Raw genomic sequence first — 15,931 nt, 5'->3', positions numbered from 1 at the left:
CTTGACCCGGCTGAAAAGAAGTAAGAAATGGTGGACCTTGAAAATGACTTCAGGTTTCTCACTGCACAGAATATAGCAAAACACTGCTACAGTTAAATGTTTTACCCTTTGTTCTCCCTGCGTGATCTACAGTAATAATCTGCTTCATGTTGATATTTACTGCTGTGTTGCTGACAATTACCTGAAAGAGAAGTTGGGGTGCTTCACTGGGCTGGAAAAAGCTTAGCTAAACCAGAAAGCAGGTCTAATTAAGCAACTTTATTCTATACTAGAGGCCCAGTGCACGAAATTTGTGCATGGGAAGGGGTGTCCCTCAGCCCAGCCTGCAACCTCTCGAATCTGGGACCCCTCGAGGGATGTCCGACTGCCCGTTTAGTACAGTTGGACATCCCTCTCACAATCCAGGACTGCTGGCTTCCAACTGCTCGCCTGCTTGCCTTCCTGATTGCCCCTAACCGCTTCTGCCTGCCAGCCTGATCACCCCCTAACCACTCCCCTGCTAGCCTGATTGATGCCTAACTGCTCCCCTGCCAGCCCGTTTGCCCCTAACTGCCTTCCCCTGCAGGCCTGGTCACCCCTAACTGCCCTCCCCTGGAGGCCTGGTACCCCCCAACTGCTCTCCCCTGCAGGCCTGGGTCCCCCCCAACTGCCCTTCCCTGCATGCCCGGTCACTCCCAACTTCCCTCCTCTGCCAACTGGGTCACCCCTAATTGCCCTCCCTAGCAGGCTTGATCGCCCCCAACTGCCCTCCCTTGCAGGCCTGGTCCCTCCCAACTCCCCTCCCCTGCTGGCCTGATCACCCACAACTGCCCTCCCTTGCAGGCTTGGTCCCTCTCAACTGCCCTCCCCTGCTGTCCATCTTGTGATGGCCATCTTGTGTCCACATAGGAGCAGGATCTTTGACCACATGGGGGCAGCCATCTTGTGTGTTGGAGTGATGGTCAATCTGCATATTACTCTTTTATTAGATAGGATAGAGGCCTGCTGCACGGGTGGGGGCCAGCTGGTTTGCCCTGAAGGGTGTCCCGGATCAGGGTGGGGGTTCCCTTGGGGTGTGGGGCGGCCTGGGTGAGGGGCCAGTGGTGGTTTGCAGGCCAGCCACGCTCCCTGGCGACCCAAGCAGAGGTCCTGGGATCTGGGATTTATTTATCTTCTACAATTGAAACTTTGTGGCCTGGAGTGGAGCCAAGCATTCTGCTCGCTCCATGGAGGCAGCCATTTCTGTTGGGATTTATGTATCTTCTATAATTGAAACTTTGTAGCATTGAGTGGAGGCCAGGGTCAGCAAGGGCAGGCGGAAAGCTTAGCTTCCTCCATTGCCAGGGAAACCCAAACCTTCCTCCTGCTCTCTGTGGCTGCAGCCATCTTGGTTGGGTTTATTTGCATATTCCCTCCTGATTGGCTGGTGGGCGTGGCTGGTGGGAGTGGTGGAGGTACGGTCAATTTGCATATTACTCTTTTATTAAATAGGATACTAGAGGCCTGGTGCATGAAGTTTGTGCCTGGGTGGGGTCCCTCCACCTGGCCAACGATCTGGGCCAATCAGGGCCATCTTGCTCAGTCCCGATCAGGGCCGATTGGTGCTGGTAGCTGGGGAAGGACTGCGGAAGGGACCGCGGGAGGGCTCAAGGGCCTGCCCAGTCCCATCTCACCCATCTGCCCCCGGTTGGTCAGTGCACGTCATAGCAACCAGTTGGTCAACCGCTCGGTCACTTAGTGTATTAGGCTCTTATACATACAGATTGTAACTCATGGTGCGGATTGCTCGGCACACACTTTCCCTCCAGCCCCTGGTCTTGGAGACCTCATGTCCTTTCAAGACTGCTCACCCTCTTCAGCTGCCACATGAAGTAAATTGCATTGTGTGCGTGGAAACCCTTTGCAGGTTCCATGGGTGTGTCTTTACTTTGCTGCAGTTCCGATTAGTCCAACATAAGGAGAGACACCTTTATTATCAGGTAACACCATCATGGTGAGACCCCTGCTCAGCCTACTGCAGCTGTTTTAAATAGGCCATGGGTCACCTTAGATGGTTTGACTCAGTGGATAGAGCCACGGCCTATGGACTGAAGGGTCCTGGGTTTGATTCTGGTCAAGGGCACATTCTTGGGTTGTGGGCTTAATCCCCAGTAGTGGGTGTGCGGGAGGCAGCAGAACAATTCTCTCTCATCATTGATGTTTCTGTCTCTCTCCCTCTGCTTTCCTCTCTGAAATCAATAAAAATATATTAACAAAAATAAAAATAAATAGGCCATGAATCAAACATTGCTGCTCTCCACCCATCCAGTCCCCTCACACCCTCTTTTGTCTTTGTCCCCTCCCCGCCTGCCCCACGCACAATCTGCTGGGGTCTGTAAAATGGGGTCAGGATTTCTACTTCAACCAAGGGTGATGCTTCCACACGTCCCTCCTTCCCCGCCCATCTCTGTCCCCAGTCCTGTGGGGTCTCTCTTTCCCCCGCTCCATCTAACTTAGTGGGCGGGCCCTACTCTGCCCCCTCCTCCTGTGACCTCCTGTCTGCAGCCTCCCCCTTCTCCGGGGGCGGAGCTCCCCAAAGGCTGTGAGGGGGTGGGGGGGGTTGGGAGGGGCTGTGTGGGGCAGGGCGGCGTAGGCAGGGCTGTGCAGTGGTGCAGAGCTGTGCAGGGCTAGCCCAGGCAGGGCTTTGGAGGAGAGCTGGGATGATGGGTCATGGGGAGGAGGAGGGAGGGACTTGGAGCCTGTCCCATGGGAGAGGCACCGGGGTCCTCAGCTGCCCCCACCTAGCAGCTTTTCTAGGCCCCTGCACAGCTGTCACCCTTTCCCTCTTGCTGCCTCCTGATTCCTTTCGTTTTGGACTCGGTTTCTCCAACTCAGCCTTGCCCCCCTCTCTGCTGCGTCCCTGGGAGTCCGAAGCCGTCCCTTGGCCTCGGGCAGGCGCACCTGGCTCGTCCCCTATAATGGTGCTACCCACTCTCCTGGAGTAGTTAGTGAAACTTAACAAGTAAAAAGAAGCAGCTCAGCCCTGGCCGGTTTGGCTCCGTGGATGGAGCATCAGCCTGCGGACTGAAGGGTCCCAGGTTCGATTCTGGTCAAGGGCATGTACCTTGGTTGCAGGCACATCCTCAGTAGGGGGTGTGCGGGAGGCAGCTGAATCGATGTTTCTCTCTCATCGAAGTTTCTAACTTTCTATCCCTCTCCCTTCCTCTCTGTAAAAAATCAATAAAATATATTAAAAAAAGAAAAAAAAAGAAGCAGCTCTGAAGATTATAAATTGCACACTGAGAACACCACAGGCTGTGGAGGGCTGCACAGTCCACGGCTCTCGGATCATGTGTAGCCCCCTCCCACGCCACCTGGTCCCTTCTGTCTCCCGCCCCCGCCCGCCTCCGCCCAGGGTTCAGGCCAAACCCTGGGAACTTCCTGACAGCTCTCACCTCACACCTCACTTTCCAGTCCAGCCCACCAGTGCAAACAGTAAGTTAAGCTATCGGTTGGAGAGTCTGTCCCCTGGTGGTCAGTGTGTGTCAGTGGTCGAACTCCCTGGGGGGACAATTTGCATATTAGGCTTTATTATACAGGATATAAAAGGCTAAGTTGACTCACGTATATGCGATATATATAAAACTCGCTGGCGCCAACCATGCGCGTGAGTTTTGATTTGTCATTGTCGATCGTGAATTTGGTTGACAGCTATTATGAAAAGGGAGAATAGCTATATTAAAATATTTCTTCTGATTAATTTCCTTTCAATGTGCATGAATCCGTCCACCAGGCCCCTAGTTGGTTAATAACATTATATAGATTATAGGTGTACAATCTATAAATATAAAAGCCTAAGCGGCCATTTGACCATTCGACTGGTAGCTGTGATGCGTACTGACCACCAGGGGGCAGATACTCAACACACAGGCATGGAAACACGGAACAGACTGATAAATCTCAGAGGGAAGTGGGGAGGGGGGAGGATGGGAAGAGATTAACCAAAGATCTTATATGCATACTAGAGGCCCAGTGCATGGATTTGTGCACCTCTGGGGTCCCTCGGCCTGGCTTGCGTGGATCAGGTCGAACTGGCTTGGTGAACGGATTCGTGCACCGGTGGGTTCACTTGGTCTAGCCTGCGGGGATTGGGCCGAAACTGGCAGTCTTACGTCCCCCAAGGGGTCCCGGATTGCAAGAGGGCGCAGGCCAGGCCGAGGGACCCAGCCTCTAGTTCTGTAATAAATCATCTGTATAGAGTATTGTGTGTTCACCACCCCAAGTCAAGTCTCCTTCTATCATCATTTATCCCCCCTTTACCTTTATTCCATATTTTTTTAAAAATACATTTAGACATGGAAGCACATACTGGGTGTCTCCCCTAAAGATGTATACACTTTAACAGCTGATAGCTGAATTTTGAAAATGAAATGTATTTTAATAAACTCTGCCTTTATTATTATTTGAAATGTATGTATACATTTTTTGGGATAACCTATATAAGTGTTTTAAAAAATGAAATTATGTTATAAATGTTTTACAACCTGTTTTCTTAATATATCAGATATTTTTCTATGAATGTTTCATAACATATAAACCTTTCCTATTTGATAAACATTTAGTTTTTTTGCATTTTTTTAGTGTTATAAATAATTTCATAATTTCAGACGTTACTTTATCTATTGAGCATTTATTTGCTCTGTCCTGTAAATTTAATCTTTTCTTCTTTTGGACTCACAGTACTTTGTTTTTTGTGTCCTATGGCAAGTACCATACTCATTAAAAAAAAACTTTTTTTTTTTAATCCTCACCCAAGGACATGTTTTTTAAATTGATTTTTAGAGAGAAAGGAAGAGAGAGAGACATAGCAATGTGCAAGAAACATTGATCGGTTTCCTCCTGTACTACTCTGATGGGGATTGAACCTGCTGCCTAGATATATGCCCTGACTGGGAATTGAACCTGTAATATTTTTGGTGAATGGGATGATGCTCTAACCAACTGAGCCAGGGTTCCATGCTCATTCATATTTGTCCTTACCACAGATTTAAGTTTCTCAAGATATAGGTACTGTTTCTTTTTCTTTAACACTTGTGCCTAATTGAGTGCTTTTTTGTATATTGTAAATATTCAATATCTGAATGCAGTATTTTAGAATACATTGTTGTCATTCACTGAAATTATCTAATAAGGAGGGAATATGCTAATTGACCCTCACGCCATCACAAAGATGGTGGCACCCACAGCCAATAAGGAGGGAATATGCTAATTGACTGCCCCACCCTCAAAGATGGCGGCGCCCACAGCCACATAATGGCGGCGCCCAGTCCCCTCAGCCCTGCCAGGGTGGCAGGTGTGTGGCAAGGCTGGGCCCGCCCCCAGGCAGGCCCGGCCGTTCTCCTCGCCTGCCTCTGGAGTCCCTCAGGCCTCTCAGCTGCCCAGCTGCCCAGGGCTGGCCCGAGGTGCAGGCAAGCCTCAGATGGCAGCTGCCCAGCTGCCGCCTGAGGCACAGGCAAGCCATGGATGGCGGCTGCCCAGCTGCTGAGGGCTGGCCCGAGGCACAGGCAAGCCTCAGATGTTGGCTGCCCAGCCGTCCACAGCTGCCCAGGGCTCAGGTAACCAGGGCCGGCCGAGGCTTGCACTGCCAGGAGTGGCAGCAGCAGAGGTGTGATGGGGCATTGCCTTCCCCTGATCGCTGGGTCACCTCTGGCCCCTGAGGGCTCCTGGACTGTGAGAGGGGTCAGGCTGGACTGAGGGACCCCCCCTCCAGTGCATGAATTTTCATGCACTGGGCCTCTAGTAGTTTTATATAACCTTTGGGTATAAGCTTTTCAAAAGTCTGTATTCACTTGCCATCAGTTTTTTTATTTTGTTGTTGTAGGTATATCATTAATACATACTAAACTATAATCAAAGAACTTACTTTTAACTTATTAATGATGTATTTTTTGTACCTTATCTTGGGGTCAATATTTTCCACTATGTATAAAACATTGAGAAGTAATTTTGGTTCTGCATTGTTAAAAGTTAAATGAATTGGTATTTTTATTAACTAAAATTGTTATGTTATATACTTTTTTTGTTAGTAAAAGTTTATTATGTAATTATATATTAGAAAAAGATTTACCTATGAAAATCATTTTCATAGTGCTAAAATATGTCTAAGCTATGTTTTTTGTGAATATTTACATAATAATGTTCTTTGACCAGTTAAAGTCAATTCTCATGTGTAGTTTGCAGTTTTAAGTGAATACATTGATAGTGTAGTTCCTTTACTTGTAACAAGTTATGGTTATAGACTGAGTTAATCTACCTACTTTTGTATGATAGAAACAGTTGCCCTAGGACTGCATTAGTTCGGCAGGGTTGGTGTTCCACACATGCTGCTTCTTGTCTGGAGAACCCATAGCATGACTGGGAAACATGCAATAACCCATTCAAGTTTAACCTTTTCCCACAACAATTTGGGAATAGTGCATGCTCTTCTATTTATTATAAGTGTAGCTTTGTTTTCTATAACATAAAATCTGATTTTCTAACCTCTTATTTTATTAAACAAAAGGGCAACTAAAATGTGAAAGCCTATTATAATATTATGTGACAGCGCTGTGTACTTAATGTACATGCTTTGATTATATTTAAAAAAAAAAATAGCCTGTACCAGTATGCTGTGAAACTCTTTTAGACCTTTCTGGCTTCTCAGATTTATAGTGATTTCTTTCCAGAGATGGTTACCTTGTTCCATAGTCAGTGCCGCCTGCATAATGATTCTGAGTCTCCATTCCATTCACTTCTTACATGCTTTTGTTATGTTTTTGGATATTAGTGCCAAATAATGCTAATCCTCGACTTCACATCTAGATAACAGTATTTGTTGGCAAGTACAGGATTGAACTCCAGTCTTAGTAGGCTCATACCTTCTGGTTACATGAAACTTATTCCCTTTTAAAATGTTCCCTAAAAATAAAAAATATAAAAAATGTTCTCTAAATTAAAACATTTAACATTGAATTTACTGAAATACTTATAACTGATTATAATATTTGTATGCCATCACTGAGATATTTATATATATATGTATCTTTAATGTTAACTTTGTATAAATATGTTTTTAAAATGTATTATTTTCTTTAAGTTGGCAGCTCGGACTGCTGAAAGAAACCTCAATGATTTAAAGAAAGAAAATTCTTACCTCAGACAAAAGTAAGTATCTTAATGGGAAGATTGAAAACTTTATTCTAAGTTGTTATTTTATTAGTTAGTTAATATTATAAGGGTAAACAAGAAAGCTTATGGATCCAGCATATCTAATAGTGAAATCTTTTAGTTTTACTGAGTTACTAGATTTTTTTATTTGAAACATTTGTCTTTTTTAAAAAAATATATTTTGATTGATTTCATAGAGGAAGAGAGAGAGAGAGATAGAAACAGCAATGATGAGAGAGAATCATGGATCAGCTGCCTCCTGCATGCCCCACACTGGGGGTCAAGCCTGCAACCTGGGCATGTGCCCTGACCGGGAATCGAACCCTGACCTCCTGGTTCATAGGTCAACACTCAACCGGTGCACCACGCCGGCTGGGCGAAACATTTGTCTTAAGAGAGGTCACTCTAACAGAAACTATTAGGGAACTATTCTTGGGTTCTTTTATAAAAGGTGTAACAAAACATAAAAGAGCAACATCCTAGGTATAGGATAGAAAGAGAAAGGATGGATGGATCTCTCTGAGATCATAATTCTCAGAGTATCAGCATCTTTTAATGGTTAAATGAATGGAATAAGTGTTTATTATTTCTCTTATCCCCAAGTTTTAATGTAATGGGTAACATTACTTTACAGTAAGAAAATGAAAAAAATGTACATTGTACAATCAAAGAGAAGAATAAATGGTTTTCTGTAAGGATTGTAACATCTTTCCAAAGTGTTATAATTTCTTGCCAGAAGGTGCTATTAACATTATACAATATTCATTTTAGTCTGCCTTTTTCTATTTAGAAATTAAAACCAAACGAATAAATGTTTTATTTCAGATCTGATGGTCAAGAAGTAGAAATAGTATTCTTTTTAAATGTCACATTTCTAAGATAAAAAAATGTAGGAGTAAAATAGTAGGATGAGTTAATTGGATTCCAATTTTACGTTATGGTTAGAATCCTATGCGTAACATTATAGTGGAAAGCATATGTGACTCAAAGCCAGGAGTCCTGTGTTTTAATTCTGGCACTTTCATTTTGAATAAATCAAACTCCTAGCCTCAGTTTCTTTAGTTGAAAAATGATAGATTTGAACTGGTTGACCTTGAGGGACCCTTTTATTTTTAAATTTGCGTTTGATGATACTGCACCCCTTATTGTCTAATTTTGAAGAAAAAAACAACAAAACAATTTCAAACCTCAGCAAAACATCACTGCCACTTGGCAAAAAGAAACCTGTTACCCCAAAATAGTAGCGGGGAATATAGAAAGGTGTTTTGGTCAGAATAATTTTAAAGGATCTGTTTCTTTTATGCATATATTGAGAAAATGAAGAGTAGCTTATAGTTGATAGTGGCATTTTTCTAGAAATGTGAGTGCTTTTCTTTGATGAGTAACTTAGAGATGTTTGTTCTTTATTTGCAGATTAACTGAAACAGAGATTAAATTTGAACTTTTAGAAAAAGATCCTTATGCAGTTGATGTTCCAAATACAGCATTTGGCAGAGGTAGCTTTTTTTTTTTAACCCCTCATTTAAAAATACATGTTTATTTATATATATGTTGTGTATATATATATGTTGTGTATATATATATATATATATATATGTTGTATATATAATTTATATTAGTGTAAATTTAGCACTATTACTTATAAATATTTTGTATTTTGGAACTAGGGTTCTAATCTAAGTTTTCTCACAGTTTCCCAGGTTTCTGAGTTTCCTTTCCCTAGCGATAATATAAATATTTGGCACCTGTCTTTCTCAGTGGGATTTTATATAATGATGTATATTTAGTACCTTGAGCTCCTTGAAAAGCAAAGTGCTTGGTATATATAAGGTACTCATTAATTATGTTTTGGAAAATGAATGGGTAAGGATTGCTTAAGTAGAATAGCACTGTGACTATTTATATATTAACTATTCTTTGGTATTTGTGTGAATTATAAAAATCAGAATTTAATGATCAGGAAGCTGGTAGCAACATAATGTATTTGTAGAGCAGAAACTTGATATAATTTAAACACAAATGTTAGATGTATTTTAGTTTCATAATTTACATATTATGTGTTAGTAAAGTTGACTTACCATGCAAAAGGGAATTTATACTTGGAAAAGATTTTCACCAGTATAACACTTGCCTTATGTTTTTATGATGCTTAATGATACACTATTTTTTTTCTTAAATAAAAAAGGATTCTTAACTATAAAAAAATAAAAATTAAAACAGCCTTTAGTTACTTAAAAATATTAATTAAAAGATGGGAAAACCTGAGTAATCTGAGTTTTGATTGCTTTAATATCCTCAAGAGAGGACAAATTCTTTGGAAGATGTATTTAATATTTCTGTCCATTCATTAATGAGTTTGCATCTCATACTATTCCAAATAGCTTAAAATTTTCAAAATAATTTTGGTTGAATTATATAGACAGGATCCTGTTGTAACCTTTGAAATGTTATAAAATCATCTTGAGAGTCCAGTTCTATTAAAATGAAAGTCTATTTCTACATTTTTGAAGATAGCAGATTATAAGTAATGAAGTTAGGAGTGGGAGGAATTATACAGAAAGATTTTTTATCTGAAGTTAATGTAAAAATCTCAGGGGTGCGTAAATAATGCTTTGATCTTTTGTTGCAACTATATGTGTATATTATGTAAACTACATAATAAAATTTAACGTGTTTAAAAAGTGTTATTTTGGTGGTATTTTTGTTTGATTTTTGCTGTTAATTTTTTACCGTTTGAAGCATAACCATTATTTGGGAATGGTGAAGTTTGTAAAACAATAGGCCTCTTGGTTATATGGTTTATAGATAGAGTGACAGTTTTAAATGCATTAGTGTATGTAAATTGACTTTCCTTGGGCTGCCTCCAGTACACGCCCTAACTAGGCATCGAACCCACAACCTGGGTATGTGCCCTGACTAGGAATTGAACCCACCACCTTTTGGTGTATGGTGGACACTCCAAGTGACTGAGCCACGTGGCCATGACTGAAAATTTACTTTTCACTGGCAATGAATCAAAAGTAATTTCTGATGCTATAGAGTATTTTATGCTTTTATTTCTATTTTTCAAAATTTGAAGCTTTACTCAAATAAATCATGGCCCAGCACAGGCTATCTGAGCCTTCCATATTACAGCCATCACCAGCTGAAATATCTAGAAGCATGCTGCCTGTAAAAACAAAACAAACTTCATGCCCACAAATTTTCTTGTAACTCCAAAATATCACCAATATTCTTTGTTTAATATTATATGGTTATTTTATTTATGTGTATTATCAAGAGGATAATGTTTTGATTGACTAAAATGTACATGGTAATCGGACTTTATGGAACACAGAATTCCATATTGAATTCTATTTCATGTTAGCAAAATTCAAGGCATAGTTAGTGTCAGGACATGGATTAAACTTAAATTGGCAAGAGGATGACCTAATGATAATTGTTGAAATGGGATTCTAATCTGAGTGTAGCTAATTGAAACTATGAATTTAAACATTCTGTTTTAATTATTCCAGAGCATTCCCCATATGGTCCCTCACCATTGGGCCGACCTTCATCTGAAACGAGAGCTTTTCTCTCCCCTCCACCTTTGTTGGAGGGTCCACTCAGACTTTCACCTTTGCTTCCAGGGGGAGGAGGAAGAGGTATATTGTTTAAACATGTTTATTACTCTAGATTCTTCCTTTATATTTTCATCTCAACTTTTCTTTAAAAACAATCTTTAAAATAATCCTTTGGAAAATACAGGCACTCCTTGCACTTGTTAGGGGTTACTTTTGTTTGGATAAGGCCAAAATTTGACACCTAATCTTGTATAATAAAAGTGTAGTATGCAAATTGTCCCCTCGACCTGGATTTCAACCAGGGGGTGGGGCTGGTTGGGGGAAGGGAGGGAGGCCCTGGCTGGTTGCTGGCAGCCACTAGGGACCCTACCAGTGCATGAATTTTGTGCACTGGGCCTCTAGTTTTAATATATTTTTCTCTTAGAAAGTGTGTTATAATAGAATACATTTGAGCAAACACTTGATGCATATCTTTTTAAATCTTATTTTTGACTTTTTAAGAACTCTGCTTTATACCATGTAATATAAAACTTTATAAAGTATATAAAATAATAATATAACAGCATAAAATTGTACTTTAATGAAATATTACTAGAATGTAGATTTTTTTACTTCATTATCATGATCTTTTTATTGTAGAAAATCAAAGTGAAAGAATCTTATTTTTAGTATTGAGGAATTCACAATTGCTCTTTTGTACACAGAGTTTGATGGTAATCTTAAAGGAGACCTAAATTATTTGTCAATATTTTGGAAAACCAACCTAAGATTGTCTGTTTTGTTATTCCTTTATGGTTTTTTTTGTTTGTTTTTGTTAATCCTCACCTGAGGATATTTTTTCCATTGATTTTCAGAGAGAGTGGAAAGGAGGTATGGGGGGAAGGAGAGAGAGAGAGACATCTATGTGAGAGACATATTGATGTGAGAAACACATTGGTTGCTTCCTGCGCCTGCCCCTGGGGCTGGGATTAAAGCTGCAACCTAGGTACAGGCCCTTGACTGAGAATCAAACCCGAGACCCTTTGAGTCACACCATCCAGGGCTCCTTTATGGGTTTTATGATTTGAGAGTTTCAGAACTACTTCAAGTCCCTAAGTATTAGTTGCTGGTCTTTCTGCATTTTGCTCATCAGCACTTACTCTGATGTTACCTATGTACCTGGAGTATTCCTCCTTTTATTTTCTTTATTTTTATTGTTGTCCCTATTACAGATGTCTCTATTTTCCCCCTGTTCTGCCCCCCTCCACCCAGCCCCTGCCCAGATGGAGTATTTCTCTTTTGATCTCTCACCATATTTTGTTCACTTTGTCAGTTGCTTTAAAATTTTCCTTGAATTGTAGCAAATTTCAAAGATATAGAATGCTGTCTTCCAAAATCAAAAGTCAGGTTTTTAGCCCCAAGTCTGTTTTATTAGAACTGATAGCATTCTTCACCAGTGTCATGTCCCCATTCCCCTTTTTAGTCAGTGATTTTAACATATTGAATCTGAGGTAGGAATAGAAAATAATGAGACCAAATAAAAACAAACTAAACACAACATAGGAAAGCTCTAATATTCAAATGGATACAATTCATTAAAATAGCCTCTCAGAGAGTCTATGTACTTCTCTGTTGAAGCTTCATAATTAAATATTTTGGGAACACTTTCTTTGGAATTTCCTTCAAGAATATGAAAAAATCAGTTTCCTACTTTATGTTTATGAGACATTCTCTCCTTGCCCATTTCTTATTTATATCCTATCCCCATTATCAGTTTGCTACACATAGCACTCACTGGTCCTTCCTGCTTCCTAGTCCCACAGCAGATGGACCCACAGCCTGGAATACCTCAGAGAGAGCCTTCACTTGTATTGGCTTTGAACTGAAAGCTCCTAGGGAAGGAGATTGATTGTAGATTGACACTTGGAGTTCTAAGAGAGCTTTGCTTTAATTTCCCCCCATTTTTTTGCCCTGACTTAGAGTAAGAAATATATTTTATATCATGTCATATTACACACCAATATAAATGTAATTGAAATCAGTTACATGAAACAGTGCTTATTACTATTTTCAATGCTTCCTGATATTTTCTATTCAGTTCTATTCCATTTCATTAAAAAAGAATAGTGATTAGGAATTAAGACTAAATTAATATCATGCACCAAAATGGGTTGTAGGCAGCAATCTTAAAAAGAGTGCTCTAGAAATAAAGGTATAATTGGCTGGACACAAATGAGAATCACTGGAAGTTGAATGATATAAGTCAAGGATTGCTTGTAGTCAATTTAATATTTGAAATAAGAGTAAAAATTATCTTTGATTTCTCCTCTCCTATTTCAATTATTTTTCTCTCCTTTTTAATTACTTTAAATATATGATGTGTTTACATGATTTGCAAGGGTGTTTTACTATTTGTTAGAAATGCTTGCAGAGAAATTTTAAAAAAAGTGTAATGTTACAGTGTATATCCTGGTTACCTGCATAAATAAACAACAGTGTATTTTTAAAAATAAATAAATAAAAAGAGAAGCTACAGAGATTTTAGATAAGTAATCAACAGGTCCTAAGAGAGTTGCTTTGTACTGAAAGTTCCTATGACCACCAAAGAAGGATGACCAAGTCCCCTTCCTTTTTTCATCATTTAAAATTGGGTGAGATATATGTTTGAATAAGACTGAGTATAAGGAAGTAAACAATCAGAGGAAAGCATTTGAATGTCTCCTTTAAAGATTTATGCTTCACTGTAGAAGAATTTAGCCTAATCACTCTTGCACATTTCTACCAATTCAGTTTTCTGCTTTTCCAGCTTTTTTTTTTTATTATTATTATTTAATGAACTGATTAGAAGGATGAACAAACTAGAAGGAAAGATTTGGGGAATTTGGTAGAATGTACAGCTATAAGGAAAAGAGATAGTTGACCTTCTAACATAAAAGTCACTTTTCCACTTGATTCTACAAAAGAGAGTAGCTAAACATTTTTAAAAAAGATTATTATATATTTTAAAAAGAAAGCTTATGCTGATTTGCACAAATTATCAAGAAAAAGTCAAAATAATTTTTTTTTTTTTATTAAAGGAGGTTTTGAAATGTGGGAAGCATTTTAGAAACACTTCTATTTAAAAAATGTGTTTTTTTTCCTTTTTTTTAATATATATATATTTTATTGATTTTTTTACAGAGAGGAAGGGAGAGGGATAGAGAGTTAGAAACATCGATGAGAGAGAAACATCGACCAGCTGCCTCCTGCACACCCCCTACTGGGGATATGCCCGCAACCAAGGTACATGCCCTTGACCGGAATCGAACCTGGGACCTCTCAGACCGCAGGCCGACGCTCTATCCACTGAGCCAAACCAGTGAGGGCTGTTTTTTTTTTTCTTAAAAAGCTTTCTTGAAAAGGAGTAAGTTTTATTTTTTGGGCAATATAATTTTGACCTCATTTACCCCTCAATGATGAATAAATGAGGTGTTTAATATATTTTTTTATTTAGTATTTAAATATTTTTTTATATTTGTCTTTTCAAATTTTTTTGTTTTGTTTATTGTCACCAGAGGATTTTTCCCCCTGTTAAATTGATTTTTTTAGAGAGAGTAGAAGGGAGGAATGGAGGGAGACAGAGAAATATCAATGTGAGAGATATGCCAATAGATTGCCTTTCAGGGCCAGGGATCAAACCTGCCCTTGATTGGAAATTGAACCCAAGACCCTTCAGTTTTCCAGCTTATGCTCTAACTACTTAGCAACACCAACCAGGGGCTGTCTTTTCTTTTTTTAATTGCAAATGGGTTATTAATTTAGGTACTATCCTTTCTAGAGTCATAAGAAGGGAACTTTAAAGTGTTTTTCCTCCTTTATTAATTAATGTAGGCATGATAGAGTTTCTCATCCAAATTAATATTATTTTGTTTGAAGTGTTTGTTCCAACAGTGCTGTTGTTTCTGAAACTCTTGTTTTAGACTTGCCTTCAGAGCTGTGAGCTCTTTTTGAAGGTGAATTCGACATTTAGAAATAGTTTTAAGCCATTTATAGACAAATTTACCTAGTGATACAAAGTTTGTAATCGGATTGGTTAAAATCATTTTGGGGGAGAAGTAGAGTCATGTCATGTTACAACACTGAGATACAATTCCTTGAGTGGTTTTAAGTTTAACCTAAATATATTTCCAAAGAGTTTTTCTAAGAAATACTTTGAGTAGTTGTAGAATCATTGAAATATGTATATTGTCCCTAAGATGACTGTTTTAAATAAATCATGCTCTTTGACTTGGTAGATTAGTTCAGCACGTTAAGCGCCAAGCCTGTTTTGTCTTCCTTTCTGTTTAGCCCAAGATATCCAATTTCATTGATATGCTGGTGGCACCAGTGACTGACCATCCGGACGGAAAGTATAGTGTCAGTCACCGGTGACTGACATGGCGCTTAATGTGTTAAGCAACGAAAACTTTATTTTATAATTATGTTTTTGCATCTGATATAGAAATCTTTACTTTGCAACTTACTTTCTCCTTTTATCTTTCAGACATTATTTATAATACAAAATTTAACCATTGATTTTATATGCAAACTATTATGCTTATAACATTTATAAACAAATTTTATAAGCAAGTGATTGTTTATGCACGTGGCAAAATTGTCCTAGAAATGGCTTTGGTAGGGTAGTGTTTTAGTCTAATGTAGTTTAGGGAAACTTTGTTGGAATCTGATTGTTTTCACTTTCTAAAAACTGTCTGGATTTTATTTGATGATAGTTCTCATAATACTTTTTTAGATAATACAGAATTGTATTTTTTTTCTTTAATTAGGCTCAAGAGGTCCAGGGAATCCTCAGGACCATCTAATTACTAATGAAAGAGGAAAATCAAGCTATGATAAGTCAACTGATCCTCACAGGGAACCTTCTGACACTGGGTCCCTTTCGCCTCCATGGGAACATGATCGTAGGATGATGTTTCCTTCATCTGGTATGGGAAGAATATAGTTATATTTATATTTGAAAGTCAACCAGTATATGCAACATAAGGGAATGGAAGAAAAGAGTACGTGTGTGCCCTGTCTTAAGAAAAACTGTGATAGGTGTACTGGTTAATAATGGTGGATTGTATAATCAAAGAAAACACGATAATTTCAGGAGAAACATCAAAAGTGCTTTCACTAGCTACACATTCCCCATCTTTCAGGTAATTTGTGGATACCGTCCCAATAGAACTTTTCTTGTTTTGAGG

General features: G+C 39.3%; 1 protein-coding gene across 8 annotated transcripts in view; it reads left to right on the top strand.

Moving 5' to 3' along the window:
* Positions 1 to 15,931, top strand: part of MIA2 (MIA SH3 domain ER export factor 2) — a 139,970-nt gene that overhangs the window by 93,979 nt on the left and 30,060 nt on the right. For 5 of the 8 annotated variants that reach the window (XM_080640859.1, XM_080640858.1, XM_080640861.1 and 2 more), the window contains 4 exons: positions 7,094 to 7,161; positions 8,578 to 8,660; positions 10,680 to 10,808; positions 15,512 to 15,670. In XM_080640859.1, coding sequence (XP_080496985.1) covers positions 7,094 to 7,161; positions 8,578 to 8,660; positions 10,680 to 10,808; positions 15,512 to 15,670 — 439 coding nt within the window. The remainder of the gene's footprint in view (positions 1 to 7,093; positions 7,162 to 8,577; positions 8,661 to 10,679; positions 10,809 to 15,511; positions 15,671 to 15,931) is intronic. The other 3 variants (XM_080640862.1, XM_080640863.1, XM_080640864.1) reach the window with 1 other exon arrangement.

Source organism: Plecotus auritus (assembly GCF_963455305.1).
Source record: "Plecotus auritus genome assembly, chromosome: 1".
NCBI lineage: Eukaryota > Metazoa > Chordata > Mammalia > Chiroptera > Vespertilionidae > Plecotus > Plecotus auritus.
This window is presented reverse-complemented; position numbering and strand designations above follow the sequence as displayed.